The 24,047-nt window shown below is 34.5% G+C and overlaps 1 protein-coding gene and 2 long non-coding RNA genes across 3 annotated transcripts; 1 reads left to right on the forward strand and 2 right to left on the reverse strand.

Moving 5' to 3' along the window:
* LOC109833067 lies at window positions 5,636–9,286 on the forward strand. Its single transcript, XR_002245081.1, has 2 exons — window positions 5,636–5,761; window positions 8,935–9,286. It is a non-coding gene; the product is annotated as an uncharacterized LOC109833067 (long non-coding RNA).
* On the reverse strand, window positions 11,214–14,660 carry LOC109833069. The gene is made up of 2 exons (XR_002245082.1): window positions 14,570–14,660; window positions 11,214–11,658 (listed from the first exon to the last, which is right to left on the reverse strand). It is a non-coding gene; the product is annotated as an uncharacterized LOC109833069 (long non-coding RNA).
* Window positions 12,347–14,638, reverse strand: LOC109833068 (pentatricopeptide repeat-containing protein At1g79080, chloroplastic). The gene has a single exon (XM_020400614.1). The coding sequence runs from the start codon at window positions 14,390–14,392 to the stop codon at window positions 12,692–12,694; it is 1,701 nt and encodes a 566-aa protein (XP_020256203.1). The 5' UTR covers window positions 14,393–14,638; the 3' UTR covers window positions 12,347–12,691.

The following is a 24,047-nucleotide window of genomic DNA, read 5'->3' on the forward strand; positions in this document are numbered from 1 at the left end:
CTCTATAGTTTCAGATATTTTTTGGAAAGAAGGAAATTGGAAAAAATGGAGAGTCGTCTTTACTTTCAACTCAATCTCTCACCTCCGTGCTGCTCCTTTCTCACCTCTATCTTTTCGATCCTGTATTTTACACAGTGACCTCAACGTGCATCTTCAAACCAAACATAATTAAAAAGGAAAGTTTTCCAACTAGAAGAATAAGCCTTCTTCTCCCCTGATATTTTTCAATCAACTGTAGATAGGCATTATTTATATCTATAGTGCACATCCAAAACAGACATGATCAAAATCATTCCAACCACAAAGCATAAATCTATAGTTATCTAGAAATCTCTCTTTTCCTCCTAATATTTTTAGTCAAAAACCCTCTTTTGAATTCTCAGGTCATCACCTCTCCACATCATCTCAAACCCTCCTTGATTAAAAAATGGGAAAACAAATCCATGGATCAAAAAAACAAGGGAAAATTAACAAACTTAGATCAATGTCGAGGAGTGGTGGAGAAGATTATAGGAGAGAGATGAGTAATGTGGATTGACATTGGCTCATATAGAGGATTGTGCGGCATTGTAAGATTTTGTGAAGTGAGTTGTTGATAATTTTGGAGGGGTTATTGTTTTGGTAAGCTAGTTTTTGGGGATTATTTATTTAGCTAAAACTCTGAATAGCATTGAGACGGTTTATTTTTTTATCTTTCTATATATACTTCTCAAATTAAATATATTCGTGATTTTTTTTTAATTTACCATCAGTTCTATGACCAAATTTTAGTTTTATTTTTTCCTTCTAAATCATGTCCACATGACAGAGATGAGGAGCTCTAACGAGGAAGGAAGCAAATTTGATACGGTGGATGTGAGTTTGCTTTGATGTTTATTATTTTTGTTTGCTTTGATGCTTATTATTTCTAGATTGTTATGTGATATTGTCCAAGCTACAAAGGTAGAACTTTTCAAGATTATGATATATGAGATCACATTTGGAAAGGGAATATCAATGAGACATCATCCCAAACAAGTTAAGTGAAGCTTCGATCGTTTAGTTATTAATTACTTTCTCTTATTTAGATATATCCCAATGACACGTGTTTAGATCCAATTGTTGGCTATGTTATTAAGAAAATGTAATTTTGCCTTTGTGAATAGTCCCATATTGGAAAAAGAAATGAATAGTTGGTGGTTTATAATGGTTCTCCTCTTATTAGGCTTTGAATAGTGTTTTGGGTTTTGTATTGTTTGGGCTTTGCATAACACGCACGCGCGCCTCACCACGCCATGTCGGCGAACGTTATAGAATTGAATGTTGGATTTTGTAACGGCTCTCTAAAACCTCTAAATAAGTAGCACTTCTCATTCTCAAAACACACATAAAAAATCTCTTCTTTCTTTTCTCTCCTCTGCTTTCAAAAGCGATTTCCGTCCATATTTTAGTTTTATTTTCATGTAACCTTCTTCATCTGAGCAGAAGCTCGGTACTCTCGCCCGAGTTCAGAGGTCGGCCGATTCCGGGGGCTTTTACTGCTAGGGGAGAGGATCATTTGCGCCAGGGCGATAGGCGGGCCCTTAATCTTCTAGGGTAGTATTTACACGACTGCTCTCGATTAGGCCAAACTTTTTGATTCCTTTTTTACATTCGGATTTATTTGTTAATCTACATGCTATAACTTAATAATATTTGATTTATATCTAACACCAATAAATGCACATGGTAATTTGTTTCCACATTGTCATATATAATCAAATGAATTAAGTTAATAAATAAAATTAGTTTTAAGCATCCATGTACTTTCAAATGAATCTTAGTAAGTATAAATCCTAAGTTGTTATCATTCATTTTTTAGAATCCTATTAATACTTTGAAGAGTTCTCTAGTACATTGGATCTCTAGTTTGCCAAATTGTTAACTTGGGTTAAGTACTTTAACACAATTGTGAAGCTTTTCCTTATTCGTCTTTTAGCTTATTTTCATGCTAATGTCGCAGTATCGCACGAGTCAATTTTGCTCGTTTCAATTCTATAATCTTATCTGAAAAATGTCAGACTCCGAGCCTCCGGCCCACTGCCAACTCTGCTACTTAGTACAGATGATTAACTTGGGAAACAGGCTTAGTTTTGTGATGATGTATTTAGGATGGATTTTTTTTTGAAAAGTATTTAGGATGGATTTAAAGCTTGTTGAACAAGTATGATGACTACAAACAATACAAAAAAAGCAAAGAAACAAAAACAAAATGGAAACATATATGAAAGTATGAAATACGTAAATATTTCAAAATCAGCTCGATGCATGTTGTATTTTGAGAACGCCTCCACATTGGTTTCACTTTTATCAATGAACCGAGGCTCTAGAAAAATAAGAACTTTTATGTAAACATAAAGTTTTTCCTTTGGATTACAAATACGATTACTATTGGAACTGTTGTGTTTTTCCTTCACTTTCTCCACTTCCCCCCAATAATATTGTGACAACTCGTCCCATCACATCTCATTTATTACTTTTAAAAATAAACTAAACATAAGAAATGAGTCACACCAATCAACTCATCTAACTCACCTCACCAAACTTTCCTTCACTTTCTATCATCCTTAAAAATTACTCACATCATCCAATAATATGGTGACAACTCATCATATCTCATTAAAATTTTCTTCCATCCCTTTCCTCCAAAAAATAAGGAAATTGATTTTCCTGAGTATGGATCACATTATCCAATAATATAATGACAACTCATTTTCTCTTATTTATTTTCTTAGTTTTAAGAATGAACCAAACACAAGAAAGAACAAAAAATAAAGAAAGTGGAGGAAAACATCAAAAATTACTCATCTTATCCAATAATATGGTGACAGCTCATTTTCTCTCTCACTTTCTTTCCGAATTTTGACGAACCAAACATCAAAAAGTAGAGAAAAACATCAAAATTCATTTTCTTTCCCTCACTTTCTGCAATTTTTTACGAAACAAACAGGCCCTAAGCAATAATTCAATGAAAAAAGAACAAGAGTCATTGATCAATATGATAGCAATTCAACTATTCAAGTGAAGGACTCCACGCCATCGTCATAAAAAAAGACAAAAAAAAAACAAAGAAGCGAAGGACTCCACATTTCTTATAGTTCAGAAATAGTATGATGTTTGTACAGCCTAGTGGGTACCATCTTTCTGAAGGCCTGGACTCTAAGGCTCTGTTTGGCAAAACTAGCTGAAAGCTGCGAGATTATAGCTGAAAGCTGTTAAGCTAGCTGAAAGCTGTGAAATTGTAGCTGAAAGCTATTAGCTGTGTAGCTAGCTGATTGACTAGAGCTGTTTGGCAAAAGTAGCTGTACAACTAGCTTAAGTTTGTTAAATGACTAAAAAAGACATGTAATATTATTGATATAAAATTAAAATTATTAGGGGTAAAAACGGAAGACAAAAATTGGCAGCTCCTTCCCAAAGATAAACGCTACTTAAGGTAGCTTTTCAAAAGCTACTTGCAAAAGACACAATCTCTAAAATAATCTCCTCCTATTTTTGGTCACCCACAATCTCTAAAATAATCTCCTCCTATTTTTGGTCACCAAACAGCTCTACTAGCTTATTGACCAAGTCAATAAGACACAAGCTCTTAGATAAGACACTTTTTTTGTTGCCAAACAGTGCCTAAAGCATACTACAACGCGAACTTTTGGCTTTCAGACTGCACAGTTGTTTTTTTTAGCGGATATATTAAAAGACTCATGAATTGTACATAAAAGAAGAGGCCTAAGAGCATCTCCAAGGGGCCGGAAAAAAATCCGGCCTCTTAGAGCATCTCCAACAAGCTCCTAGTTGGAAGTCATCGTTGGAGAGCTCTCAAGACCTCTTTAGATATGACCCACCATTTTCAATGTCACATCATATGGGAGACCACCTAACTAATGTTGATATCAAACAAACTCCTAGTTAGGAGCTCCAACAATATAAAAAAACCACTTTTCTATTTTAGTTTTGTTACACATTACTTTCAATTATATTTAAATCTCTTTTATTTAATTCCACCGACAACCAACAACAGATAGATTCATATCCGTTGGACACGGTCTTTGAGGGAGCATGCACTTTCACTGACAACTAACATATTCCTATCAATCTGAGCAACGCATCCGCATAACTTGTTGACGGACGGTTGAATTGTTGACCAACGATGCATCATTTGGTTTGGTGTGTGGCTCGTTGGATCGGTAGAGTATTGGATAAAGTAGTCATTAGCTCCGTGCCTAAACTTATCTTTGTATTACCCCGTACCTTGGATGGCGTCTTGGCTCGTGTTCAGCCAAGCAGACACAAGAAGCTTATCCTTGTGGACAGTCCAATTTTCGGACCGCGTGTAAGCCTTCTTCTTCTTTGTGGTCGGTGTTTCTTGGGATGACACTTGTTGTGTTGCCGATTGCGAGAACTCATGAATGAGGTGACCTTCTTCTACGACGTCTGTGTAGAACGGCGGGTATAAGCCCGATCCTTCACCGGTAAGGAGTTGCGAATAAAAGTTTTGGGAGGGATCCATTATATTTGTAATTTAATAGGAAAATATAGAGTTTTTTTATGAGAGCGATGTGTGGAATGATTTGTGTAGTGAAATGAGTATTTATAGAATTTTTTGAAGTTCATGCCAATTTTTTAAATCTCAACGGCTAATTTTTAAACGGCTAATTTACTGTTCATGTCCATTTTAAAAAATCTCAACGGCTAATTTTTAAACGTCTATTTCCAAACTGGGCTCAAAGATAGGGAGATTTTTGTAAAATTATTTTAATACCTGGGAGCTCCCAAGCGCTCCACAATTTTGTGGAGCGCTTGGGAGCTCCTTGGCACAAGCTGTAACCTTAGCCTTAGGAGGTGGGGGTGAGAGCTTGTTGCAGATGCTCTTAGTTAAATTAAGGGCAAATGTAGTGGAAGTTGCTCCAAGGAGCCGAAAAACTTTCCCGTTCACCTCAAACCTCTTCTCTCTCTCCCCAAATTAAGGGAAAGGTTAAAGTCCCTTAACCTTTCCCTTATACTTTTATATTAATATTTTAATACAGTTTAATATATAATTAATCAAATTTAGTTAATATATAGTTATTAATATTTAATTATTTATTGATGATTTATATAAATTAATTATTATATAAATTAATTATTTGTTAAATTTTAATATGATTAATTAATTTTTTAATGATTATATAAGGTAATTTATTAATTTAAATTAATTAATTAATTATTTTTAGTTATCAGTATTTAATTAATTATTTATTTATAAATAAACTATACGTTTAATTAAATCCTAATCTATAAAATTAAAACACTAAATATAAATAATTAAGGGGTAGAGGGACTTTTAAAGATGAACCATTGGAGGAGAACTTTTCATTCTTTTATAAATGCGTCCCTAGATTAAGGGAGATTGTAAGGATCCCATGGACATGCTCCAACACTCAAATAATATCTAAATCCGTTGGACATCAAATTGGCCCGTTTAACTTGTCAGCAAGAACAGCCTCAAACATCAGTCTATGAAACTTTGTAAATAGGCCTTGTTTGAATAAACGCTGCTCGACTTACTGGGCCTCAAATAACGAAAATGCCCTTGGGACTAACGAGCAATACCAGCGCTCGGTGGTAAACCCTAGACTATAAATATCAGATGAAGGCAGCCGCCTCCGCTCCCCAAAACTTTTAGCCACTCGAAGAACAGAAGAAAAATCGAAACTTTGATCGGCCAAAGCTCTAGAGTTTTCAGTCCGAAACGATGAGGGCGAAGGTGAGATCCTCAATTATCTGTTCGCAGATCGTAATTTTTCTCAAATTGTTTTTATCCAGATACTTGATCTCATGAAGCAAAAGATATAGCGTTATTGATTTAGGATCACAGTTGCAGATGTTGCTGATGAAATTATTTTATCTTTTGCTGCATGAATGTATATATATTTTTTTATGATGATGCTTAAATTTGCAATCAAGTCCTATTTATAATGGCTTTTCGATCTATATTATACGTTTATTACTTTCTAAGACTGCAGATTTATTGGGAAAAGTGTTAGTTGACATATTATTAAAACATCATTTCGCAATGGGGTTTATGATTAATTGTTGTGGGCTTCATGATACTGAGTTTACATAGAATAAGGATACCCTTTAGTTGAATAGCTTAATTCAGCACAACTAGGTTTGCAGCCTGTAATTTTATGTTAATCAGATCAATTGATCATGAAGTTAAGTGCATATTGCGAGCTAATTTTGTTGATTATGTGGATTGCACGGAAGAATTTTGACGCCGATGTGTTAAAAGTTCACTAATGAAATCTCCAGGTGTCATTTGTGAATGGAGGTTACGTGTTTTGGATTTTGTGGTTCAAATTCAATCTTTTGATGGTACTGTTGAACTGTAGTCTGAAATTGTAATACAAAAAAGTGGAGGGCTCAAAGGTTGCAATTTCATGAGAATCAAATTAATTGATAGTGGAGTTAAGTAGTGGAGTTCAGTGCTTATTGCAAACTAATTTTGTTGATTATGTGGATTGCATGGAAAAAATTTAACGCTGATGGGTTGCAGGTTCACTAGTTAATTTCTCAGGTTTCACTACTCACTAGTGAAATGTCATCTGTAAAATGAAGATTTTGTGCTTTGGATTTTGTGGTTTGAATTCAATCTTTTGATGGCAATGTTGATTGTAGCCTAAAATTATAGTACAAAACAGTGGAGCTTGTGGCATGTATCGTTTGGACTAGTAGCATAGTGATTTCGTGTGTTTGGAAAAGGCAGACAATACTTTGTTTGAAGTATAAATGATTTTATACCTCTTGTATCTGTACATTACCTCGTCTTTGAAGGGTAAAGGAATGTATACCTCTTATATCTTTACACTGCCTTAGAAAGAGCAAATCGTGGTAAAAAATTGAAGGAATGATGGATAATCGTCACTTCATAGATTCTTAGGGAATATTCTTGTTAGAAGGGTAAATTGGTGATTTTCAAGGAATGAAATTTGTTCGTTTCCTCCCCTCAATAAATGTATCTTCTCTCCACCCTCTCTCTCAAAAAAAAAAAAAAAAAACACTTAAACATAGTTATAAGGATTTTGTTAACAGTAGTTATAAGGATTTTGTTAACAGGTGCCCTACGTTAAGGTTCATTAATCACCCTCTCAAAAATGGTCATTAATTACCCTCTCAACTACCTCTAGTATCTTGATATTAGAAGGGGTTTTGTTGATTAAGAGTCAATAATTAGCCTATCAACTACTTTCGTAGTCTTGCTATTACAAAGAAGTCATTATTAAAATACATGTGATGTTTAATGCTTTGAACATTTTATATATGGGCAAAATTGTCCATGCTCTTAAACCTATAATACTTTCCCCTTAATAAAAATAATAAAAACCCAGAAATAATAGTTTATAACAAATAATATTTTAAAAATAATGTTTTTTGTAAAACTTTTCTGTGAAAACTTATAATTTTTGTCTTTTTTGAAAAACAACATAAATGAAAACAAATAGTTTTTGAAAAATAAAAATTTTCATATTTTTCATAAATTTTTTGTTGGGGAACATACATTTTTTGAAAATAATAATATGGTCTCAAAAATAACATTTTTAAAATATTTATATTTTTGACAAATAAGTTTCTTATAAACATTTTTAAATTTAAATTTTGCAAAGTGGTATACAATTTAATAATTGTAGCTTTAAGAGCATGGACAATTTTGTCTATATATAATATGTTCAAAGCATTAAGTCTCATGCATTTAATTTAATATTTCTTTCTAACACCAAAAATATTAAAGTAGTTGAGAGGCTAATTAATGTCTCTTAACAAGTTCCCTAGGGGCACTTGTTAACAAAACCTAAAGAACTTGTAGTTAATATACATCTCAAAATAAATACTTATAAAATTTAGTATTTGACTAAATTGCCCATACTCAACAATATGCATTATGGTATTAATTAGTTAGGTTGAATATTTTATTTTCAAGTGTATGGGTGACTTTTTATTGCCAAAGTACATCCCAAAAAAATATTAAGGACTTAAATAATATGAAATAATTAATTTAATGAAATTGAATTATCATAGAAGCGGAGAATAATCCAAAATTGCCTATGCTTAAACTAAAGTTACACTATCATGGAAGCAAATCATTGTAATAAAATGTTTGATGATAAAGTGAAATAATAATTTACTACAAAATTGTAGTACGGTGACTATGGTCATATTGTTGAGTAGAGTTATTACAGTATGGGCAATTTAGTCAATACTTAATTTTATGGAAGTATTTATTATGAAATGCATATTACCTATAAGTTCTTCTAATACCAGGATAGTGGAGATGGTTGTTGGGCAATTAATGACCCCTCAAGAAGTGCCCTTAGGGCACCCGTAAATAAAACTATGGTTATAAACTAGTAAGTAACATAAAAGTTTAAAAATAGTTGTCATTGTATTGTAGTAGAGACACCATTGTAATAAATTCGTAAAAAATCATGACAATATGAAAAACATAATTATTACAATAGAAAATACATACACACATATTAGTTTTTGAGATGGATAGGGAGGAGATGTGTTCAATGAGGGAGGAAATGGACGAATGTCCATTCTTTGAGAAATTATCAATTTACCCTAAACAAGCAGCAACATTGTCCAAAAAAATCTATGAAATGACAAATTATCCATCATTCCTTCAAATATTTTTTTAGCCACACTTCGTTCAGATCAGGCGTCATTTTTCAAAGGAACAAGTACTCTAAAATTGCATCATCAGTACATTGTTCTTCTTTCTGTCCATGTATCTTTGTCCAACATAGGTTTCTTCTTTCACAGTTGCATGCTTAGATGCATATAGTTTAATTATTTTCTATAGAGTTAACAATTCAGCTGTTTCTGTTGTTTATAATACCATTTATAATAATTTGTTTTTGTATACTTTTAATTCAGTGGAAGAAGAAGCGCATGAGGAGACTCAAGAGGAAGCGCCGAAAGATGAGGCAGAGATCCAAGTAATTGGGTGTAGACTACTTCAATCAACGCACCTGACGACATCTAGGTTGATTGGGATTTGGATTGATCCTAATCTGGTGAAGATGCTGAAGGGGCTGTGTGTTGATGAGAACTGTCTTTGATATCTTATTTAGCATTAAAACCAGACTATTACCCGGTTGTTTTTGTTTTGAGTTTTAGTTGCGAGGGGATAACTTAGCAGTGACCTTGTTATTTTTAAGACTTATGTTGACTATGTTCTGAACTTTATGTGGTGTTTCCTTTAATTAGTTTTGGTTTGTTCGTGGTCTGCGCTTGAGTTGGTATTTTGGTTCTTGGATCTTGGTAAATTCTCTCAGGTTCAAGATGTTCTCGCAGAGTAACTGCTGCATGGTTTTTGTCAGGCTTCGGTGTTTGGTCTTTGGACTGGAAGCTAATTGGGGAAACAGAAAGAAGAAAAAAGAAAAACTGCTTTTTGTGCTTCGTTTTAGTTGCTGACCCAAAATCTGTTGCTTCATTCATCTTTGGTGAAGCTTTAAAATTCAGATTGTTGCATAGATTTGGGGTATCGCTGCAGGTATTCTGCTGTGCAGTGTATTTAGCTCTCTTATTCCTAATGGAGTAATCTGTTGAGGCAATGAAGATATAACCGCACTCTCAGCTCTAGTCTGCTCTGATCTAGCAATGTAACATGAACAGTAGAGTATGGTAATTTTGAACCGAGTGTTGCTACGGGGACCCAAAATATGGGACCAATGGATGGGACATGTGAGGTGTCCCCTCCCTATTGCATAATGAGTTGGCATGAGTTGGCATGGCCAACTCATTATGCAATAGGGAGGGGACACCTCACCTGTCCCCTCCCTTGGTCCCATATTTTGGGTCCTTAAATCATTTTCCTTTTGAACCATAGACTAACAAAATAGAGGACATTATTGTCAGTTTTGCATGCTTCTTCTCCTCTTTTCCTACATCGTTTTGATATACAAGGCTACATCACCAGTTACAGAGAGTTCTAATGAGATTTTGGTGTTTGTCGTGCTTCTTGTTATTTTCAATGGCATGTCCTGGCTCTGATCAACTGCGTTCAGAGTTTCTATCAGACCTTGACTTCAAAAAGGGTTGGTCTTGATCACCCTCCGTTTCAGTGGCTCAGAAGAAACTGTCATGGAGCCTTTTGAACATTCCTTTGACATCTACTCTGATAATGCGAAAAAATTTACTGTTGACGCACACGCTAACCAACTACAGATGAAGACGATCATCACCTCAGGCGAGCCAACCCTCAAAGCTTTGGAAGTCTATTTTGAGAGTCCAAGCCCATCAAAATACCTCCTAAATATGAACATCATGAATGTATGTTGCTAGCCAAGCTAGCACATAGAAGAGCTGAAATTTTGTCTTCAGGAAAGTTCTGTTATCGGATTTTTGTTTTTTTTTGGAGTTTCAGGTTTATATCCATTCCTAGTTTCCAGACCACTTCAGCTGATGAGATAGCACAGCTAGCTAAAGATGAGATTGCAATGCTGACTATGATGAGGGTTCAAACCCCCCCCCCCCACCCCCACCCCACCCACCTCACCCCACCTTCCAAAACCCCCGCCGGGGCAAACAGTATGCAAAAATGCGCATGCATCTAAACATACAATCAGCTGTTAAGTTGAATAAAATAGAAAGCGCCAGATGGAAGTTTGTAACTTGTTTGCTAATGTTCAGCAGCGCTGGTAACTTATCATAACACCAACATTCGATATCCTAATTTGGAAAAAGAATTCGCTTTTAAGTTAACAGTTTTAGTGACGGAACCGCAATTCCTGATGTTTTTTAAAATAAAGCGCAACATTCAGCTATCCATCCATTCCATTAAGAAGAACATATAGGTTTACTACACACGCCCACACAAAAAGATCATACAGGGTTACTATTAAAAAAAAAGAAAAAAGAAAAAAGAAAAAGAAGATCATACCGGGTTATTCATTAACCAAAATGACCTTGGTGTCAAGTTCCAAGGAAATAAATTGACAAGCCACAGGAAAGAAGATAAATATATATTTCATAAGTGCAACTAAGATGATAAAATCATAAAAAAATATAATTTCATAAGTGCAACTAAGATGATAAAATCATAAAGAAATGTACCTTCTTTATCCTTAACCTTATGTAGATGATCATGTTGTAATTCCTCCAAAGAAAAAATCATAAAGAAATATAATTTCATAAGTGCAACTAAGATGATAACATCATAAAGAAATATAATTTCATAAGCACATATCTCATGATCAAGTTGTAATTCCTCCAAAGAAAAAAAAGAAAAAAGAAAAAAAAGGAAAAGGTACATAGGATCGTAATATTCTAGGTTTTTTTAAGCAGGTCATTACATACAGATTGACAAAGATAACTACCAAGTGATGAAGTAAATTTTAGTGCCATAATGGCCCCTTATTGTACAACTTTTCTTGAACAAGAGGATTTACAAGAAACTTATGCTAATATCTTACAGACCCAATGTTCCTTTGTTGTTTCAGTGTCATGAAGCCAACTGACGTTATCTAAGTCCATAAGTTTGTGGACAAGATAATGATCTCGAGTTTCATTTACATACATGACTAAGGTATCACCTTCAGTGACTCAGTTTCCTAATCAGTCACAAAGATCATATCTCACATCTTCTTTTCTCAGCTCCTGCACCAAGTGTGTGAGGTTTCCAATACTTTAAGAAAAGGAAAGCAATATTTAAACATTCTTACATTTAAAATGATGGAAATTTAATGGGAATATCTGTTTCTTATTTTCTGTTTTATCAAGCTCATAGTACCAACCAAAAAAGATTTAACAATTAATGGTGCTTGAGCAGCATAAGCAGATTCAACTTGAAGATATTTAACAAAGAACAAAGAGATACTCATCTATTGGATCCTTGAAACAAAGTTGTTTGGCGATTTCCTCTGACCAAGTCAACAGTTCTTATCGCGAGAGAATAAAAGAAATGGAAGAAGCAGCTAACCAAATATCCGCTTCGAGAAAACAGTGCAATTAAATACTAGAAAAGCTGAACATGCAATTGTAATATTGACTTTTGTGTACAGTCTCACTCAAACAATTGTTATGACAATTTGAAAATGTAGTTATGATACACTTTAACATTATGGAATCAGTGGTTTACACATAGATAAAGAGGTCAGCTAAAAATGGGTGGTTCTCTCAGTCCAATTTAACCGACTGGATTTGTAGTTCAAATTATCCAAAGAGCAGATCTGCATAAAATACCAGATAACTGGGAACACTGATAGTTCTACTACTGTTATCTAGCTCTTAGTTTCTATGGGACAGAAAGGTTTCATATATAGGTAATTTGTCAAATATGTACACATCATCAAGCAACAGAGTCTGGGGAACCAGTCCGCTCAAGTTGTTATTCCTTAAAAAGAGAAGTACATAAGCAGCTATAGAATCCTAACCTTTATACTAGCCAAATTATTGCAAACAAATTGACATAGACAATAATCAAGTACTAGAGTACTTTTGTGCAATATTGTCACCTCACTGTTCATCAGCATGAGCAAAAATATTTAGTTATAGAGTAGAAACTCCAAAGCTAAATGTCTTCCAGAGCCAGCTTAGAGAACCCTGATGCCTTTAACTGTGAAAAATCGAGCTGTAAAGCTTTAATGGTTTCAACAAAACTTGCACTTTAGAATATCTAGCTTGTAGATGCTTACTCCAAGTCATATTGCATTGTGATCCTCTCCACTGTATTCTGGCTAATGGCATTTCTTGAGTATAGCTCTTTCAAAACACCTTCAGCCAAATCTGTCTCATCTTCATGAGCAATCCCCTCAACTAAGATTGTATATGTCGTTTCATTAGGAACATACCCCTTCTCAATCATCATTTCTAAGATATCAAACGATATATCAGTCCTCTGAGCTTTGCACAAACCAAGTATGAGAGCATTGTAATTGTCTATATCAGGCCTACAATCATTTTCCTCCATGACATCAAAAATCTCAATTGCTTCATCCAACATCCCCTCCATACAAAGACCTCTGATCAAAGATGAATTTGTGTATGAATCAGGAGTGAACCCATTTTTTGTCATCTCATTTAGAAGTTGGAAGGCAGCATAAGTGTTCCCTTTTTTGCAAAGGCACGAGATAACATTTCTATTAAAATCATGCATTGAAGAACTCTGCTTATTACCCAAGCTCTGAAGTATAGAAAAGGCCTCCTCTACTTTCCCCTCTCTACAAAGAACAGCAATTGCATTGTAAGTCCCTTCGTTAGGGAAACAATGCATATACATCATCATATCAAGGCACCTCAGTACCATATCCAATTTCCCCTCTTTACAAAACCTAGCAATTATAGGATTATAGCTAGCAGCAACAGGCATAAACCTATTCCTAACCATCTCCTCCAAAATATCGAGTGCTTGTTCAGTTCGACCATGATAAGCAAGAGAACCGATCAATATATTATAAGTTATACCACTCGGAGAACAATCATTAGCATTCATTTCATCTAAAAGCTCCTCAGCCTCCTCCCACCGACCATCATAACACAAACTCCTCAATAAAATGTTGTAGCTCACAACATTAGGCCTAAACCCTTTTGAAGGCAAATCACAAAAGAAAGCAATGGCTTCTTCAACTCGACCCTCTTTGCAAAGCCCGGTCAAAAGAACATTATAACTCACCAAATTTGGCTTCCCACCCTTAGCAATAATCTCATCCAAAAGTTTCACAGCCTCGTCTACTCCCCTTTCCTTATACGCAGCTTCTAATAGAAACGAGTATGTGAACACATTTGGTACTAGTCCCTTGTGTATCAACTTCTCCATAAGTTGCAAACTTTGTTGTAAATTTCCATGAATGCAAAGACCTCTAACCAATGAATTATAAGTCACAGTATTTGGAGGACAGCCGTATTCATCCATTCTATCGACTAATTGCATGGCGTAACCAACATTTCCTCTCTTGCACAATTGATTGACCAAAAAGGTAAACGTGGAGGAATCCGGAATCTTTCCAGCGCTAACCATCAACTCCATAACCCTAACGGCTTTTCGAATCTTATTCACCTTACAAAGATCATACAAGAGTTGGGTTGATTGAGCTAGGTCAGGCTTGTGCCCTTTGCCTACCATGTACTCCAAATACAGGAAGGCGTCACGGAGCTTGATCTCCTTGGTTCTCATGTCACTCTTGGAATCTCTCCAGGTGGGTAGAGTGAAAGGAGTCTCCTTTTGGGAAATGGTGATGTGGGTTGATGCTAAAACCCTAGAAAAACCCTTGTGGATTGAATTGTTATTGAGATTTGGGAGATGGTAATGGAAAAGATAGGGTTTTGTCTTGAATTTGTGCTTGGTTTTGGGGGTTGTCAGCGGAGAGATTGAATGCAAGAGGGCTGACGGCATTTTTCGTATCTTGTAAGAACAAAGTTAAATGAAGGGAAGAAAATAAACAAAATTGGGTTTTCTATACTAGATAATTGAAGATGAGGATAACGATAATTCTAGCATCATTATGCAATCAAAAGGCTATTTTAGAGAAAGAATGAGAGAAAGGAAAAATCCAGGGATAGAATTAAATACTCTGAAATTGTTGATTTGGTTCATGGCAGCAGATACAGAGGAGAGGTCGAGCTCCTCATCCACAAACGAAATCCTTGCTGCCACCCGTTCCCTGTTTGGTACATTATTCAGTCGGAACCTTCTACAGTTGTAATTTAAAACTTGAGTAAAAACCCCTCTAAATAACACTATTTGCATTTTAAGTCAATTTCTCTGTTGGAATTCCGTAACTTTCTTTCTATAATTTTTTATTTACCATCTTCTTTACCTTGAATTATTTTGGGGCTGTTTGGTTCGTTTCCTTGATATAGGGAAATACAATTCCATGTAAAGAAATACAAGTTTTGAGTTTTCCAAACTTTTCCAAGAAATAGATTGTTTTGCTTTGGTTCGCACATAAAAAATAGTGAGAAACCAATGCATTTATTTTTCTTGTGTTTGGTTCGCATAGAAAAAAGGAAAACTTTTGTAAACAAAGCAGAGAAGGAAAAAAATCTGACGTGGCAGAGTTTTCATCAATTTCACTCGGTTGGGGAAGGAAATCGGAGAGAGAAAAAATCCGAGCTGGTGGCGATTTCAGCAGTGTTTTCCCTCTTCCATCCGAGCGAACCAAAGCGGCACAAAGAAATGAACGGAAACAAAAAAAACTGACGTGAAGGGCTAACAATCTGACGTGGAGGGGTTTTCTGAGTTTTCCATCCCTTATAATAGCGAACCAAACAACCCTTTAAGCTCATCCGCTTCCCAGATCATTTATATACCAAAAACATCCTTCCATTGTGGCTGTTATGAAATAAACCCGTTAACCCCTCAACTCCAAAGGGAAAGCTTACAAGTACATAATCACATCAGACTATAGAATAACAAACCTTTAAATCTCCCTAGCCATACACACTACAATTTCAAAACAAAAAAAATCCAAAGCTGATAAAAAAAAATGGGAATTACAAACATTGATACTATATCATAGTTTGACTAATACTGCTAGCCTGCTACCTTTCTCTTGTTTATGACGACGATCTCTTAGTTGTAACCAATTCTCTCTTTCCTTAACTTCAGACTCATACATCAATTCTGCTTCCCAATCCTTATAAGTTAGTCGGCTTAACATGTATATTTTTACTCTTCTTGATTAGCTGCATCTAATCAAGTGATTTACAAAGCCTCTTATGGTAATGCACTTAACTTTATATTATTTCAAGAGACATTATGAGATTTAAGATCAAATTATAGAAATCTATCATGTTTTATAGAAGATTAACATAGGCAAAAATATCAAATTTGTATATTTTGTTTACCCTCAGTGGCAATTTGGTATGTATTTTTTCGGTGACATATTGGTATATAATTTTTTCTCTGGCGATATATTGGTGTATTATTTGTTCTCTGGCGACAAATGAGTCTCAAATTTGGCTGGACTCAAATTTCTGGCAAAATTTTTCACGTGACGCCTCACGTGATGCGAACGTGGCTCCCAGTGACAAATAATTACAACTAATCTCATACAAAACCATCCCTTTCTCCCTAAAAAAGCTAGAAATGAAGGTATTAAAGCTCACCACATTGAGAGTCGAAGGAGAATTTGAAGAGGTTGAAGGTGTGGAAGGCGTCAAAGAGGCAAGAGGAGCAGAGAAGGGAGGAGAGGGAGAGATGGAGGGGGAGGAAGGACATTGAGGGGTTAGGGTTTGAGATTGAAGCAGATTTATGACACTGAAAGCAATGCTGGCAGCCACTTCGCACCACGTGAAGCGTCACATGAGAAATTTCGCCGGAAATTTGTGTCTGGCCAAAATTGAGGCCCATTTGTCGGCAGAGAAAAAAACAATATACCAATATGTCGCCAAAAAATATATATCAAACTGTCACTAAGGTTAACAAAATATACCAATTTGGTATTTCTGCCGATTAACATATATATTGGGTTTAATAATAGATCAACTTCAGTGTTTTGTGTATATAAATCATACTTCCTTTAAAAGTACGAGTTCAGGAAATTATTTTCATGGTCAATGTTACCCTTACTTTTTTTTGAATATTACATTGTTATCTTAATCTATTATAACTATCATATCTTCTTTGCATTGATAATTAAATGTTTTATCATTTTCTTAATGAGACTTAATATGTTATTGGATAAAGGAGATACGTTTGATATAATTCAAATGCTTTACTTATTTCAGTTCGCAGAGAACTTTAAAAAATATATGCTAGCCAACATCTAAAAGTTTTTGGACTTTGTAATAAATATCCTCTAATATTAAATTGTAAAAACTATAGGGTCTTGTTTTTGCTTATGTATACCAAGTGTAGGATCGTAACCCTTAAGAATAGAGCGTGCTCTTATAAAAATCTGCGGAAGCTTTACACTTAAACACTAGAGGGTGAGTTTGCAAATTAGATTATAAATTACAAAGAAAGAATGACAATCTCAGAAAGTGAACATCACAAACACAAGCATGTATACTGGTTCCACCTCCCCGGTGTACATCCAGTCCCCAAGCAAATCCCGCTTGAGAGTTTTCACTATGATTTTGAAATATTATAAAATCAAAAGCATACCTGACCAATTTGCAAGACCATGCAAATTGCAACCCAATTGACAAGACTATGCCAATCGTCACATCGATCTCTAGACCAATAGATCAACTCTCTCAAACCTGAGAGAACCTTCCTTGAATCAATGTACAATTCCAATCCTATAAGCCTTGATGTGGATGTGAACGTGTAACAGTAGCTTATATCAATCTTTTAACTCTTAGAATATTGCCTAAACAAGCTCTAAGAATGATAGGGACAAATACAAGATCAGAAAACAATATCAGAAACTCTCTTTTATGGAAAAACAGATCGAAAAACTAAAAGTTTAGAGAGTTAATTTGCACAATATGTGAATCTTATGTTAGGAATCTTGACCCCAAGATTAGTTTATTTTGATGATAACAAATATTATATATTGTGTGTATTATGTGCTAATATTTGTTTTGCAGTATCAGAGCCATATCAACAATTATATTCAAAGAGATACTCAAGACATAGATGAGTTCAAGGCAAAATGAATCAAAGAAGAAGATATACTTTATTGTCTAAATATAATTTTATATTTTCTTTGCTTAGAAATTTGTACAAGCCTTGATCACTCACACACATGCACACACATAGTGTTAGAACACACTAACACATGCTTAGTGTATTGGTTAACAATAGAAATCTCCTATGTTAGCCATTAGAGTTTATAGATATTGAGTGAGTCTTAAAATATTTCATTTATACCCCATAACAATTAGAATCTGGAAAAACTCAAAAGATTAAAGTTGTAGGTCTCTTCAAGATCTTTTCAACAAATCTTAAATCACCTCATTCTGATATCGGATGAGAAAGTTACAGTCAAAATACTAAAAAGAATAATTCCAGAATCTGAGTTTACAGTGTAGTCGACTATTATACCTTGTAGTCGACTACTAAGTAATTTTCTGACTTCACAGAGTCTGTTTAGACTCGGTGTAGTCGACTACTATGACTTGTAGTCGACTATAGATGTAGTTTTTTCAGATTTTAGGTTTAAAATAAGTGATTGTTTATAGCCGCTTGTGGTCGTTAATTGGGTTTAAAATTATGTCATTTCAGAGGCTATAAATAGGTTTAAAGAACAGAAAACAAGCACCAAGTTTTGCACTTGCAAGATCAAATATTTTGTGCATATTCACTCTCTAATTTTCCAGATTTTCATGCTAAGTGTTTAGAAAAAGAGAGTTTCTGATATTGCCTTGGTTTCAATCATTAATAGAGATTGTATAGGCAATATTCAGAGAGTTAAAAAAATCCTAAGCCACTGCAGCACTTCACTATACATTCAAGGCTTATAGGATTAATTGTGTTCTTGCTTCAAAAAGGATTTCTCTCGGGTTTGAGAGGGTTGATCTATTGGTTTAGAGATTGGGTGGCAATTGGCATGGTCTTGTCAATTGGTGTTGCAATTTGCATGGTCTTGCAAATTGGTCAGGTTTGCTTTTGATTTTGTAAGGTTTCAAAATCATAGTGGAAACTCTCAAGCGGGATTTGCTTGGGGACTGGATGTACACCGGGGAGGTGGAACCAGTATACATGCTTGTGTTTGTGATGTTCATTTTCTGATATTGCCATTCTTTCTTTGTAATTTATAATCTACTTTGCAAACTCACCCTCTAGTGTTTAAGTGTAAAGCTTCCACAGATTTTTATAAGAGCGCACTCTATTCTTAAGGGTCACGATCCTACACTTGGTATACATAAGCAAAATCAGGACCCTACATCTTACAAGTGCAAAACTTGGTGCTTGTTTTATGATGTTTAAACCTATTTATAGCCTCTGAAATGACATAATTTTAAACCCAATTAATGTCCACAAAATGGCTATAAACGGTCACTTATTCAAAACATGAAATCTAGAAAAACTGCATCTGTAGTCGACTAAAAGTCATAGTAGTCAACTACACTGAGTCTAAACAGACTCTGTGAAGTCAGAAAATTACTTAGTAGTCGACTACGAGACATAGTAGTCGACTACACTGTAAACTCATAGATTCTGGAATTCTATTTTTAGTATTTTACCTGTAACTTTCTCATTCGACATCGGAATGAGGTGATTTAAGATTTGTTGAAAAGCTGTTGAAGAGACCTATAACTTTGATTTTTTGAGTTTTTCCAGATTCTAATTGATAAGAGGTATAAAAAAAAAATTTTAAGACTCACTCAATATCTATAAACTCTAATGGCTAACATAGGAGATTTCTATTGTTAACCAACACACTAAGCATGTGTTAGTGTGTTCTAACACTATGTGTGTGTATGTGTGTGAGTGATCAAGGCTTGTACAAATTTCTAAGAAAAGAAAATATAAAATTATATTTTGACAATAAAGTATATCTTCTTCTTTGCTTCATTTTGCCTTGAACTCGTCTATGTCTTGAGTATCTCTTTGAATATAATTGTTGATATAGCTCTAATACTGCAAAACAAATGTTAGCACATAATACACACAACATATAATATTTATTATCATCAAAATAAACTAATCTTGGGGTCAAGATTCCTAACAAAAACAACGCTACAAATTCAAAATTTTATTAAAACATCTTAAAAATTATAAATTTTACTTATTTCAATTCAGTGAGAAATCTGAAAAATACATGCTAGCTAGAAACTAAAAGTTATTTAACTTTGAAGAAAATATCTTGTAAGTTTTAAAATTTTAAAAAACACCCCTAAAAATTCAAAAATTATAAAAAAAACATTGAGTATTTCAAACATATAAACACAATAAAGCCTACAAATAACACAAACAACCCCCGAAAATTTATAAAATTTGCAATAAGTAATCTAAACTTTTTACAAATTGTAAAATAAAATCCTCAAAATTGTAAAATTTACAAAAATCCTCATAATTTTCAACATTATAATACATTAAAAATATAGTAATTATAAATATCCCATACATAATTTATAATTTATAGAAAACACCCTTAAATCTTTAAGAATTACAAACAAACATTTAAAATTTAAATTTTACAAAAAACACCATCAGAATTTAAAACTCATTGGTAAATTGAAAATATAAGAATTATAAATAGTCCATAAATAATTTACAATATGTGGAAAAGGCCTATAAGTTAAAAAACTTATAAAAAACCCTAAAATTTATAATTTACAAAAAAACACTGAGAAATTTCTAACATTTGGACACTAAAATGAATATACAAAATTACTAATAACCCCATGAAATTTAAAATTTACAAAAAATATCATACTCCCTTTAAAAGTATGGCTTTAGGAAAAAAATTTCATGGTCAATATTTCCCATAAGGAAATTTTTTAAAATCGACCGTTTTTCAAATTTAATCATCAAAATCGATCGTTTCAATAAAAAATTTAGCAAAATTGACCCTTTTCTGCACTGGACTACTAGTCCCGTGCAGAAAATGATCGATTTTGCTAAATTCCCCGACCCCTCCAATTACTCAACAAACCTTTAAGCGCCTCCCCTTAAAAAACCCTGCCCCTTCTCCCTCTCTCCTCGCAACCCAACTCAAAACTCATTCCATATTCGCAACCCAGTTACAAGCAATGAAGCAATTATTCTCCTCTCTCATCCTCTCCCACCTCTTCCTCCTCCTCCTCTCCGTCACCGCCGATGGCACCGATGCCTCCCCGAGCGTGCCCGCAGCCCCAGTCCTGGGCCCTAAGTCCTCGGGGTATGATCGGCCGCAGGACCCACCATCAGCCAAGAGTCAGGTAGTAGTGCGGGGAGCCGGGGATCGGCGGGGCTCGCTCTGGCATTACCGCCCTTTGCGCAGCTGATCGGCAGTCAGGGGAAGGAGAATATGGGTTTGGAAATGGGCAGGGGGCGGTTGGGGATGAGTACAGTAGAAGTGAGGGGGTCTAGTGGGAGTTTTCCGCTTGGGGCCGTGTTGGGCTTTTTTGTGTGCATCAGATCCAAGAAAAAGACGATGACGAGAACTAGGGTTATAACTTAGAGAGAAGAGCAAAAGTGAGAACCTGAATGTGGTGAGAGAGAGAGAGAGAGAGTACTGGCTGTCTCCTATGGCTGGCTTGCTTTTTTGGGGGAGGAGGGGCGTCAGTCGCGAGATTTTGGGGAGGAGGGATCGGGGGATTTGGGGGAGGAGGTGGGGTGATTCTGAGTTTTTTTAGAAGAACTACACGGGACTAGTGGTCCCGTGGAGAATCGACCCTTTTCTTTCGGGGGAGGAAGGGTCAGGGAATTGAATGATTAACCTATGATATTATAAGAACTAAATATAGCCAATTGAGTGATTAGTGAAAGAGAACTTATATAAAAAAACATGAATAATAAGATAAAAAGGAAAGGTAATGACATTGTCAACAGTACTACCAATAACAAACTACAATGCAAAGTTAGCACAACTACTGACTATAAGCATCGAGGTTTCCATATATATTTTTTATAATTTATTAAAAAGGGTCATATAATCTTATATAATAAAATTGATTTAATATTAAATAATAATATCGTTAAAAAGGGTCATATAATCTTATATATAAATTTGATTTAATACTAAATAGTAATATCGTTGTAATAATATCGTTATTGGAGAAAACTTTTCATGAACCAATATCTTCTTTACGATATATAAGCTATGAACTCTAAATTCTTGTATATTTTATAGAGCCCAAAACTTTGAACGAGCCTCTAACATTTTGCTCTCATAACAACAAAATCCACTTGGTAGATGTGAATATTCCAAATGAGTTATAAATCTTATATACAATACAATTGCTCTAGGCAAGTGAGTTATAATAGTATTTTTCATTCACATCGTTTGGGGTAAGATTTGATAAAAACCTTGCATCAAAGAAATTTTTTTATATTTAGAGCACATGGCGGAATATATCATAGATTTCATGCTCTAATTTTGTAAGAAAATAGCTCTTCATACTTTCAGTTTTACTTCTATGATGTGGAGAATGAGTTATAAAATTGAATGAGAATATTAGATAATGTAAATATAGTGAAACCACAACTATAAATTAATGTGAATATGAGTCAAACCACAACTAACAGCTTAATGGACATATTGCAAGTAAATTCATATGTAAAATTCCTTTGCAAATTGAATGATCACTCATCTTTTGAAGACTTAAAGATACTAATAAACAGAGATGTTATACTAGATCAATGTGTTTATAACTTAGAAATAGTAGATCATGTGGCCATAGTCTGAGTTGAAGGAAACAATGACAATTTTTTATTTGAGAGAGAGATTATGGAGTTGATGATCAATCCCACAAAAAACTTTTTTTTATTTTTATTGTATTTTTATCAATTTAAATAATCATGATATTCAACCACGTGTATTGCACGTGCATCTCAACTAGTAATTTTGAAAATGGGTGGGTTACAATAAACGAGGATAAAACATGTGTTTAAAATGAAAAATCCCTTTGTTCTAACAAATTTGTTCACATGAAAATTCTTTTGCTTTCAATGGAGCCTTATGATAAATACTTCTCATACCAAGGAACATAATTAGCTAGGTAGTTCCTTCTTGCAAGAATTACTTTTCGTTGGAGTTAATTGTGGATAGAACCTTCTCAGCATAAGCTTGCTATCTCTCTAGTTATATTTTCACAGATGAACTTGTTGGCTGATTTTGTATCTCTTTTTCTCTCATGGGAATATTTGTCAAAACCTAATTGCTCTTCCTTTGGGAATAAAAGAGTAAAAAAAAACCCTCAAGAGTATATTTGGAAAAAGTAGAGGGTGTTAAGTTGGGAAAAAGTAGAGGATGGAAAGTTCAAATGAGCAATACACTATGGGGTCTGCCGTAATTAGGGATGTCAAATGGGTGGTTTTGGTTGGGTCTTGGTTGGGTCATAAATGGATGGGTACATTTATGACCACTTGACCATTTATGACCCATTTAGCATTTGCTAAATGGGTCACTTCTCAACCACCCATTTACTAAATGAGTGGTTCATGGGTGATCCAATAACCCATTTAGTTATGATTATGATGCTTCTATATATATGTAAGTTTCAGGGATCTACTTGCAAACTTTCAGGGGTTTTGGCAAACTTTCAGGGGTTTTTGGCAAACTTTCGGGGGGGTTTTTGCAAACTTTCAGGGGGTTTACTGTAAACTTTTAGGGGTTTTTCTGCAAACTTTCAGGGGGTTTTCTGTAAACTTTTAGGGGGTTTTTTGCAAACTTTTAGGGGGTTTTTTTACAAACTTTCAGGGAGTTTTCTACAAACTTTCAGGAGGTTTTCTGTAAACTTTTAGGAGGTTTTTTGTAAACTTTCAGGTGGTTTTCTATAAACTTTTAGGGGGGTTTCTGTAAATTTTTAGGGTTTTTTCTGCAAACTTTCAGGGTGTTTTCTACAAACTTTCAGGGGTTTTATGTAAACTTTTAGGGGTTTTTTTGCAAACTTTTAGGGCATTTTCTGCAAACTTTCAGGGGGGTTTTTGTAAACTTTCAGGGGTTTTTCTGCAAACTTTTAAGGGGTTTTCTACAAACTTTTAGGGGTTTTATGTAAACTTTCATGGGGTTTTCTATAAACTTTTAGGGGATTTTCTGTAAACTTTCAGGGGTTTTTTTGTAAACTTTTAGGGGTTTTCTACAAACTTTCAGGGGGTTTTCTGTAAACATTTCTTTCTCAATTGAATCGACTACTTGGAAAAATTAGGACAGAATTGTGAGCAAAAGAAGCAAATGATGACGTGGCTGAGCAAAAGAAGAGATGGACTCGTAACAAGTCTAGTCTACTGCCTGCTCGGTTCTCTAAAAAAAGCCCTTACTTTGGTCATGCGTCAATATTTTCAGAATACCGGAGTACCCTCAACATTTAATTCGGTTTTTCTTCATCTTAGGGTCAAATTAGGACAGAGCAAAGAAATAACAAAATATCTTTAGAAAACCCCACCTTGCACGGTTTACAAAACCACACTACCTAACAGCTCTATTTGATAAAAAACATCCTAACTAAAT

The sequence above is a fragment of the Asparagus officinalis genome, chromosome 3 (assembly GCF_001876935.1).
Source record: "Asparagus officinalis chromosome 3, Aspof.V1, whole genome shotgun sequence".
NCBI lineage: Eukaryota > Viridiplantae > Streptophyta > Magnoliopsida > Asparagales > Asparagaceae > Asparagus > Asparagus officinalis.

Bases quoted from the DNA above. Each gene is read 5' to 3' on its own strand.
- LOC109833068 (XM_020400614.1), bottom strand. From the start codon at position 14,392: ATGCCGTCAGCCCTCTTGCATTCAATCTCTCCGCTGACAACCCCCAAA.